This window comes from Hippocampus comes, unplaced genomic scaffold (assembly GCF_001891065.2).
Source record: "Hippocampus comes isolate QL1 unplaced genomic scaffold, H_comes_QL1_v1.1 scaffold83, whole genome shotgun sequence".
NCBI classification, from domain to species: Eukaryota; Metazoa; Chordata; class Actinopteri; order Syngnathiformes; family Syngnathidae; genus Hippocampus; species Hippocampus comes.
Window position 1 is genome coordinate 481,920 of NW_017805281.1, and position 10,935 is coordinate 492,854.

Here is a 10,935-nt window from a genome sequence, read left to right on the forward strand (position 1 = left end):
GGGGTGGGTGTGTGGGGGGGGGGGGTTAACCTTCGTTATTTGCTGAAAAATCATCCACTTATTACCTTTTCCTTTTCAGCACATAACGGAGGATATTTCCTCCAAAAAAAAAACTCATCTGAAAAACTCACAAAAACAGCGAATAGGTCAGTTGTTCAGTGAATAATGGAACAAAAACAATGAACAGATGACTCACATGTTTTGTAATAAAATTTAACCTTGGCCTGAGTGCAAAAAAACTGCAGAAATACGTTTAGTAAAAAAATAAATAAAGGGTGGATGCATTTCAGTGCCTGAAAAACGCATATATTTTCTGTGAGAACACAACAGGGACGAGATGAGTTTTTCAACAAAAACCAGAGGATTGGTACTGACTACATAAAAAAATCTGCAACTGTCTGTAATCTTGTGGCATCTTAAACTATGTTGAAGAAAGATGAGGAGCAAGACAAAGCAGCTTTATTTATACAGCACATTTCACACACAAGGCAACTCAATGTGCTTCACACAAACAAAACCGCCTAAAAGTATTTATAAGCAGAACTGCTGAAGAAGTTCAAAGGCAAATCAAAGAGAACAAAAGTAGCTTATTAAGTTACTAAGAGAATGTACATTGACAAAACTAAAATGCATTTACAAAAAAGATTTAAAAGGAAAGGAAATAATAAAAAGTAAAAAAAGTAAGCTTTCTGAAATTACGAAACAAATGTACAATAACACAGATTTTTAAAATGCTTAAAAGGCCTTAATCAAAAAATTTGGGCATCAGAGTTAATTTATACAAAGGTATTGCTGTGGCACCATTTGATGGCTTATGTCTACCAAGGGAATATGTTGAAGTGAGTTGAGGAGCTTTAGCAGAAATTTCAACTGAACAAGAAGATATCAATAAAAAGAAACATCCATTCATCCATCCATTCATTTTCTGAACCGCTTCATCCTCACAAGGGTCGCGGGGTGTGCTGGAGCCTATCCCAGCCATCTTCGGGCAGTAGGTGGTGGACACCCTGAACTGGTTGCCAGCCAACCATCCGCGCTCACACTCACACACTGGACACCGGGCCGCCCAACAAGAAACATGTTACAGATATTTAAAATGTAATGATCATTAGTCGGAAAGATGATGTTGATCTCTCGCGTGTTAATCCGGGATAGTTAAACTGAACTGTTAAATGCTTTACCTGCTCACCAGTGCAGTTGTTTATATACTATGTAACATGGGTTCATGATTGCGTACATTCTAGATGCATGATGCTTATAAATAAATCAATCCAAACGTAATATCTGCAAATAAAACGGACTTGACTTTTGTCTCTTGGGTGTCAAAGGGTTGAATTTGAGAAGATGAGCAACGAAGGGGAGCTCCTGACACGGGAGCTGTCGAAGATGTCGGATGAGGACCTGCTGGCTTGCTCCAAGGAGGAGCTGCTGAGTCGCCTGCGCAAGGAGGAGTCGGAAAAGATGTCGGCGCTCATCCAACGGGGTCGTCTCATCAAGGAGGTGAACAAGCAGCTCCAGGGCCACCTGCTGGAGATCCGCGAGCTCAAAGTCATCAACCAGCGTCTGCAGGAGGAGAACGTGGAGCTGCGGGACCTGTGCTGCTTCCTGGACGACGACCGGCTCAAGGTGAAGAAGCTGGCGCGCGAGTGGCAGCACTTCGGCCACCACGCCGCAAAGGTCATGCGCGAGGACCTGGGTGGCTACTTGAAGAAGCTGGCCGAGCTGGAGCGCACCCAGGATGGCCTGGTCAAGGAGAATCTAGACCTGAAGGAGCTGTGCCTGGTCCTAGAGGAGGAGTGCGTCAGTCGGAGTGACTCCAGCCCAGGCGGGTCCACCGAGCTGGCCCTGCCGTGCATGGTGGCCCGGGACCTGGGGGACGGCAGCTCGAGTACAGGAAGCGTGGGAAGTCCGGACCAGCTCCATTTGGTGTGCTCGCCGGATGACTGACGCGTCGACAAGGGCGTTGAATATGGACGCCGAGGGCTAGTCGACACAAGGGCTGTGGTCGGAATCGTTTTCTAATCGCCAAGATTTGCATGTAATGCACAGACAGTTCCTTTGAAGTTGGCCAGAAATCCTTTTGTAGTTACAAGGGAGTACAAGTGGAATTATTCATCATGCCTGATTCCATGATCACAAAATTGGAATTTTTATAGAGTGGACCTCGATGGTTCCCAAAAAGTGTATTAAAAATCAATTTTAAGTGATAAGGGAGTCGGGAATGCCGAATGATTCCTAACACAGCAACTGTTCCCTAAACACGAAATGAGGAATTTTATATCGTAACTACACGGTGCAAAAAGAGTCAAGTCAAAAGGACTAGCAGCTAGTTCACAAAGACTTGAGTCAAAATCCCAAAACGGTGATCCGGGTGTCGGGACATTGTGAATGATTCTGAAATGATTCATTTGTCTCGACTCATCACAACACAAAAGAAAGAAATATTCCAGTCAAAATCTTTTTACAGTGATTTGGGAGTAAATAATCATTTCCTATTTCCTACTGCCTAATCACAAAATTGGATTTTTTTCCCCTTAATAGACCACGTACTTCACAATAGAGTTGAGTCAAAATCCCTGAATAGCTATGAGAGAGAAGAGACTAAATCACTTAGCGACTCCCTAATCTCTGAATAGTCCTCCCTTCAGGATTTAGTGAGTTTAAAATGCCTGATTTGGTGGCAGCATTTTTACAATTGCAATAGGTGTTGCCATTTGTGAACAGATTTGTCTTGTGGTGAATTATTTACATTAACCGTAATTGTTACAAGGCCAATCTGTTTTGCACAATCTAGAGCTGAAATTCTTTTGGGGGAGATTCTAATGTTGTAGTGGTACATGCATGTATCTTCTGAATGAAAGATACATCCAAAAGGTTTTTCGACGTACTTTTTCCGTTTGCATGACGGACTGCTCTGATTGGTGGACTGGCGGAAAGCTCTGATGACGAACTTGCGCGGGGATTGTTTGAATTTGTGTGAATTCCTGCAATTACGACATGGCAAATTAAATTCCTGGACTGACTGATGATATACAGTGGACACCGGCATATTTGCGGTTTGGCATTCGCAAATTCACTGACTGGTGGATTTATTATTTATTTTTTTGGGGGGGCGGGGGCTAATTCTGGTCAAGCACAATCCCAATCACCCTCCAAATAATGGAGGTTCACTTTAAGGATTTTTAAAGAGTTAACTGTATAATATATTTCTCAGTTAAACGAAAAAAATTTTGAATAGGCTACTCAGCCGTGCCATTATTGACGTCATTGCTGTCACACATTTACAACGTACCAGATCAACTTCAGCTGGCAAATGCGGTGACACACCCGCTAAAGGTGGGAATCCGTGATATAGAGAGACCATATAAGGGAAAACAATATCGTTTTACCTTATGTGCCTTAACAATTCATGAAAACACACTTACAGGTATACTATACTTTATTCATCACATCACTTTGAGGAAACGAAAAGGCCTAGTTGAAGTTGACTGTAAAGCTGACGCATAGCAAAAAAGAACATCAAAACTTTCAGTCAAAGCACGTAAACACCAAAGTTTGTTAGCTTCATGCTTACATATAATAGGAAACACCATAGGCGGGCTAAAAGATTTTTTTTTTATGTGGAAAGCGCTGATTGGAGATTAATCGCAATGGTTTTTTTTTCCATTGGAAAAAGAATAAATTGTCCCACGTGAATAGCAGGGGTCCACTGTCCTTCAAAATGGCGACGTGACTATTTGGTGGCGAGGGAGCGATTCCGAGCGCAGCCAAGTTGTTCCATTCAACTCCGTGAGCCTTTTTGAATGCTGCAAGACTCGCTGTGTGCCACATCGCTGACCTTTTCAGGACTTTTCACAGACCTTTCTAGATACTGTAGGTTTTGATCCGTTTTACAGGTTTTCTAATGACTCTTCTGCCCAAATCCTTTTTCAGTGGTTTGTTGTTAAAAAAAAAAAAAAAAAAGTAATGGGACCAAAAAGTGGGTCGCATTGATGTATCTCATGCACTGAACGAGGGTTGCAAAGAGGTGGGAAATTTACGGTCAATTCCTAGAAGCTATGATGGGGAATTTTCCACAGAAATTTATGGGAATTGATTGAAATCCCCCACTCCACCTCCCCAACAAAAACGTTTGTTTCTATTTTTTTCCATCCTTTCAGAGAAGTCGCGTTGTTTTCACCCAAAATACTGTTTTCTACCCGAAATTCACCAAAATCAAAACCAAGAAAGAGTTTTGATGGCAAAATAATTGATTTACAGCTATACAACGAAGAAATTCACCGCATGGTTCGAGTTGAACTTTAGTGGCTTTTTTTACATGGGCATTCGTCATTCACTCCGTGAACTGTGTCATCTTTTCTCACAATCGCAACACACACTTACTGCTAGCTACTCCAACACATACTTTGTTTATACCCAGACATATCCGCACTCTGTTGGCATGTGAGATTGAACCTGTCCGACTTTCAACATGTCGACATTTCTCTGCCTCATAACAGACGTTTTTCACCTCCTGATCGTATCTTCTACGCAAAAGCTGTGCTGATCTCAAATATAAAGTAATGCAACACCAGCAACTACTGGCATCTGTCATTACCCTGATGCAGAAGCTTGATTTTTCACACGCAAACAAATATATTTGTAAATGGTGGGATGACAAATATAAATGTCCATCGGAGTTAATGAGTTGAGAGCCAACCTTCAATTTTTTTTTGCTTTGTTCCCATAATTTTCTTGTTGGAAAGTTTCCGAGGATTTTGCAACCCTATACTGGACTAGCCCTACACTGGTAGAAAAAAAAAGAGCCTTTTTTTCTATTGCACTGGACAGCGCAATCTTTGGTCGAAAGATCAATTTCAATCCGGTTTTGAGCCATATTTAGTCAGTGGAATCCTTATAGCACTGAAGTGGCGTTGAAAGTCGTGAAAATTTGCCATGGGCGTCCAACAACGTGTCCTATTATGCACTCTCCGCCTCAGGACCAGGATGCGAGTGCCATACGACGCCCGTGGCGATGGTGCGTTTTTCAAGCAGTCCAAAGGGGACGGCCCTTCAGGTTTTATAGAAGCCAAGCGGCGACGAGAGCGAGCGAGCTAGAGGTCCTCGGACTCACGTGAACACTTTTCAAACCAACTGGAAAGGCTTTGTATCAAACTGGAAGAAGAAGAAGAACTGGTCGGAACACGTTGGATTGATCACTCTACTGCATTTTGACTTAGTTGGTGTTGATGTTCATTTAAGACACAGCACAGACTTTAAGTTGCATCTTCCCTGTATGCTTTGTATTTATTTACAAAACCCTGTAACATTAAGGAGTGTTTACACTACTCGCAAAAAGTTCGGGATTTCAGAAGGGAAATTTCAAGAGTAGCATAAAATACATTGACTGAGGTGAACAAGGTTTTCCTGTTCAAGTCAAATTTACATTTGGAAAATAAAATCCTCGCACTGATTTTTTGGGCAATCTTAAAATTAGGATTAGGAATATGAGGGTTTTTTTTCCCTTGTATTAGATTCAGAATAAAAAATGTTAGTTTTAATTGCTAAAATTTGTTCTTAATTTAAAAAATACTTTTGTCAATGTTGAACTAAATTCAGAGTGGAAAAATATTGCTCAACTCAATGTTAAAATAAATTCTAATTCAAAAACATTTTCGTTACATCAGTTCAGACGAATCAAAATAGATTTTTGTCAATATTCAAAAAAAATCAGGGAATTTAAAAATATTTTGTCAGTGTTGAAATGAATACTCTAAAAAGCCCAAAATATTTTGTCACTGTAGAGTTAAATTCAAAATAAAAATGATAATTTCAACATTTGAATAAATTCTGATTTAAATAAATATTTGTTCACTTAAATTCTGAATGTTTTTGTCAGTGTTCAAATTAATTCACAGATTAAAAAAATACTTTCATCAATATTAAAATAAACCCAGACTGACAAAAGAAATAAACCCCTTATTTTTTATGTAAAAATTAATTCAGGTTAATAAAAATTGCTCATGTTAAAGTAAATTCAGACGAAATAAAGCTCTTTAGCAACATTTTTTTTCCGCAGGGCTTTCTGTGTCTCTTCCAATCTCTAGCTTCGTTAAGTTTACAGTGCAACAAGGAGACTGGAAGCGTCACAGAAAAGCATTCTGTTCACCCAAATGCCGAATATCCCCAACTTTTTGTGAATACACACTGTATATCTTTGAGTCCTCTTTTTCCCTTGATTTCTTATTGCGTGGCATTGCAAACCCTTTTAGTTGAACGATCCCATCGGGCGATGCACAGGATTTGGATCTGTTTTAGGGGTGGGCTCTGTGCTCATAGTACGTTGAAGAGCTTTAAATACAGTGCTATGACACTTTTCGGCTGCGCCGTCCTTTCTTTGTGTGAAACGCATTGACTACACGACACACACCATTGATTTGTGCACATGTGCTGTGTTGACCTCTTGCTCCAGGCAATAAGGACTGTGGATCACAAATCACAACATTAGCAGCACCAAAAACAAATTTACAATTATTTGGTATTTAAAAAAAGAAAATAAACAACCACATTCCAAATTGCCAGCCTTAAAAAGTGCCTAAAGGCAATACTTGGGTAAAAGCATGAGTAACCAAAAGTAACTTTCGCGGAATAAAGTGTCATTTAATCTTAACTCTAAGATTTGATGGACTTAATTTTCTCATATTCATTGATTGGGAGTAAATGTATTTGATAGAAAATGAGCAGTTAGAACTGTTTTCTGGTTCCCTTACAATAAAATAGTTCTCCACCTTTTTACACCAAGCATCACCTCGATAAAAATACTTCTCGAAATAATAATAATCATCATTATAATGCCCAATGTTACAATACAGGAGGTTGCAGGCCTGGGTGTTTATCAAAAATAAGGGAGAAGTTTTATTTTAAATTATTATGATTATATTTAAAAGTACTACAATTTGAGAATAATATCTACAAACAACACCAAACGGTTTAACCTTGTGGGTTAGAAAATTGCATCCTGCAATATTCGTCAGCTTTAGGCATCCCATCAAAGGTGGTTTAGATCAATTTATTGAAGTAAATCCATGCATTCTATTTAGGAAATGTAGCGGAGAAAAAAGTTAAAGATGTTTATGGGAAGTCTGCTATGCTTGCAGAGGGCCCCATTAGCGACATTCTCAAATCCCGACATGTCATTGCAGTGTCGACAGATGTTTACAGTTGTTTCGTTGCTATGAACCTCTATCATTAGTATGTCAGGGACCCTTATTCGCCACCAGCCAGCAACCAGCTAGTAAGAGGCCCTTCCATGGAAGATTCCCAGCATGGCATTGGTGTCATAACGGCATTGTCCTTTTGTCAGTAATACAGGCCGCACAGGCTTGACAGCATGGAGCACACACACTGATATTCCCCCTCCAGCTCTCCATCTGTCATTTGTACCTCATCTCTGTCGCTAACCCATTTTGAGCGTAGCAACCCGTTGCCCTCAGAGACACGCATGAACTGTATTAGCAAGTGACTCGCATCCATTTGCAGAAGCAGGCGATGAGGCGGATGAGTGGATGCTGGCACTTATCCGGGGTCATAATGTTTATTATTATATACAGTGCAGTGTTGCCAGACCTTTACTGAGCTACGGGACACATTTTACACTATTACATGATGCAATTGGCTTTTTATCAGTGGCCTGTTGTGCATTTAGTACTGTACCTGGGCCTTCTGTGGGGATTTCCCAGATTTAATTTACCGGTAACTCTACCACTATCAGTACTTTCGAGGGTGTTGTCCTTTTTGCGATAAATAGTAAAATATCCCACCATCCCATGAGGTTCACTATAGTGGATGGCAATGCCAGTTGGTTCGTGTGAACATTTAAGGTCGTTTACGTGACTGAAGTTTATAGTGGACTTCGACAATCTATAGTAATGGAGAAGCACACAGACTTCAGCTTGTGAGCATGCGGTAAATTGCACTTGATTGGACATTTGGATCCTTTGGAAAGTACCGCCCACTGTGATGTGTCAATTATTATGTACTGTATTATATATACAAGTCTGCACACAATAGTCACACAGTAGTAGTCATCCTTAGTCCGTTTTCCAGTGCTGCGACGTAGGAGGAAAATTGACTTAAATGTGCTCTTCTCTACTTTACATTGAGTCAAGAGTATCCGATAGGGTAGAGTACCCTACAACCACTTAATAAGACGTAAAAAGTTCTCGTAGAAAGGTTTTTTTTTCTTTTAACAGTATTTATCACTCCGAGCTGTTGTTCCATGCAAAAGAATTGATTTAATGCTAAATGCTAACATACAGTAAAGGGAAGACATGCTCATCAAAATTATCAACAATGTTACGATAAATTGTAAAGCTTCAAACAACACAGAGTGAGCAGTCCTGGGTGTTGTATCCTTATATTTTGGTATGATAACTATTAACAAGGACACGATAAACCACAGAACGTCTGCGTTTAAATGTTAAGGTCTCTCCAGAATGCTGACCACGGCTATCTTTGTGCCTTTGCAACCATAGCAACAGCTCGCGGTGACGGGGTTGGCGTCAAATCCCTGCTTCGTAATGATTTTCTGAATTAAATCTAATAAAGAAATCCTTTTTTGGCTTCCCCCCCCTGACCATTACAGCCAACAATGATGCACTACTGTAATGATATTCTGAATTAAATCTAATAAAGAAACCCTTTTTTGGCTTCCCCCCTGACCATTACAGCCAACAATGATGCACTACAAGGGATGATCAATGGCCAACGAAGCTTTGTAAGCGAGGCTTGCCTTTCAATACGTCCGCTGGAAATGCATTGTGGGAAATGCAGAAAAGCCCGAAGCCCACTATGAAACGTAACATAAACTACATGTAATTGTGCCAATAAAAAACTTCAATAAAATACCTCATACTCATCAGAAATGTTGACTATTAACTATATGTGAATGTGTCCCGATGTTAGACACGATTTTTCAAATTTGGCTGTAACAAGTTCAGCTCTGATCAACCAATCGGTAGACAGGAAATGGTGGCTTTAGCGATGACCACGCACATTTTAAATGTACTGTAATTGGTTGACGTTCAAACTGGAAGCAGTGCGGCCAAGAGCAAAATCAAGACAATAGACTGTTGAGAAAAATTAATACGACTGTATTTCATGGAACAAATATTAGCATTTATGTTGTAAATATAAATGTTGGATTGGATTGGATTGGATGCAACTTTATTGTCAAATGTAGGTCAGTGTTTCTGATTGTGTTCAAGTGTTTTGTTTATACTGAAAATCTGATGATGATCTCGTCTCATTTTACTCAATCTGGGCTGGTTTCGTTGAACAAATAATACTTTATTGTGTTGAATGGCAACTAATGGATGTACAGGTTCGTTGCAGCTACTGCCCTCTAGCGGAGGAGCATTTAATTGTTCTGTCTGTCACAGAAATGCACTCGGTGACATCTGCACATTACTAATACTACTATTGTAGCACTAAATGTTAACTATCATGCAGTTTTGACTCACTATAAAAAGCTGTGCCAACTAGAGTGCTGAATGCTGAATTGTCTTACTGGTGAGGGCAAAAAGTGTACTAGGGCATGGCCCTTAATCTGGATTGCTAGGCTAGGGAAGAAATGAGTTTTCCTTGTAGAACTGCAGTGAACCCTATTTAATACAGTATCAAATTAGGAAAGTAATCTGCGGGATCAGGAATGCAAAAATATGACATCGGAAGCATTTCAGGCGTTGAGAAAGTCTTTATTGTCTCTGAAACAATGCTAAAATCAAAGATGAAAAGTAAGGCACTGCCCACCCATTATCAAAAATATATTACCCTCTCGCAAATAAATATGCTCGCTATTAACTCCTACGGCCCAGCCTTAGTGGTCAATAAAAGGTATATTTAAAAAAAATAGCTAAGGATAACTTTCCCTTCCATCCAAATGTTACATGCCATAATGTAACGCTGTCATAAAATGCAGTCTTAAATCAAATTACCAAAATATACTTTGATAAATATTCTGCATGCATTGTTCATCTTCAACACAATTGTGACACTTGAAAATGAGAGGTATAAAATATGTCAATTGGAAAATCTCCAGGGGGGCCCGGTGGTCGACTGGTTAGCGCGTTGGCCTCACAGTGCAGAGGTGCAGTGTTTGATTCCGGCTCTGGCTTTCTTGTGTGGAGTTTGCATGTTCTCCCCGTGCCTGCGTGGGTTTTCTTCAGGTACTTCAGTTTCCTCCCACATTCCAAAACATGCGTGGCAGGTTATCAGAACACTCTAAACTGTCCCCAGGTGTGAGTGTGAGCACAGATGGTTGTTTGTCGATGTGTGCCCTGTGATTGGCTAGCAACCAGTTCAGGGTGCCCGAAGACAGCTGGGATAGGCTCCAGCACGCCCTGGGACCCTTGTTAGGATAACTGTATCAGAAAATCTCCATCAAGTAAGGGCGTAATGAGTGTATCATGATATATTCACTCGGGTAGAGTGATTCTTCTCAAACTGGGGTCCCAAGGAACACAGGGGGTCTGCGAGCAGCAACTTAGGGTCCCAAAAAATCCTTTGCAAAAGGGCATCACTTAAAAACGTATACCTAGATATGCTCCAACAGAAAACCTGTTACTGCTGCCTTCATTTTGGGCCAGTTAAAATCTCTGACATGACTGTGACAACCCCAAATAAAGTCAACAAAACAAAAGTCAAATTATGAGGTGAATAAAGCCCTTTTTTAAAAAAATCAAATAGCAAATTTTTCAAAAATAGTCTTTTTGACAATAAAGGTGTAATTCAAATGAATTTATATTTTTGTTAAAATCTGACTTTCCTCCCCTGTTAAACTTCTGATTTTCATAAAACTGAGTTTATCTTGGGATTTTTTTTTTCATCCTATTTTTTTTCTTAAAAAATGTTCTTCTCATTGCATTATAACTCTTTTTGCCCTAAGGGCATATTTTG

The 10,935-nt window shown here is 40.0% G+C and overlaps 1 protein-coding gene across 2 annotated transcripts in view; it reads left to right on the forward strand.

Moving 5' to 3' along the window:
• ccdc85b (coiled-coil domain containing 85B) overlaps nt 1-4,577 on the forward strand; it is a 14,295-nt gene extending 9,718 nt beyond the window's left edge. The window contains exon 3 of one of the 2 annotated variants that reach the window (XM_019871344.1): nt 1,826-4,577. In XM_019871344.1, coding sequence (XP_019726903.1) covers nt 1,826-1,947 — 122 coding nt within the window. In that variant the 3' untranslated portion in view covers nt 1,948-4,577. Of the gene's footprint in view, nt 1-1,311 lie in introns of those variants that run through there. The other variant, XM_019871345.1, reaches the window with a different exon arrangement.
• Nucleotides 4,578-10,935: the final 6,358 nt, after the last annotated feature.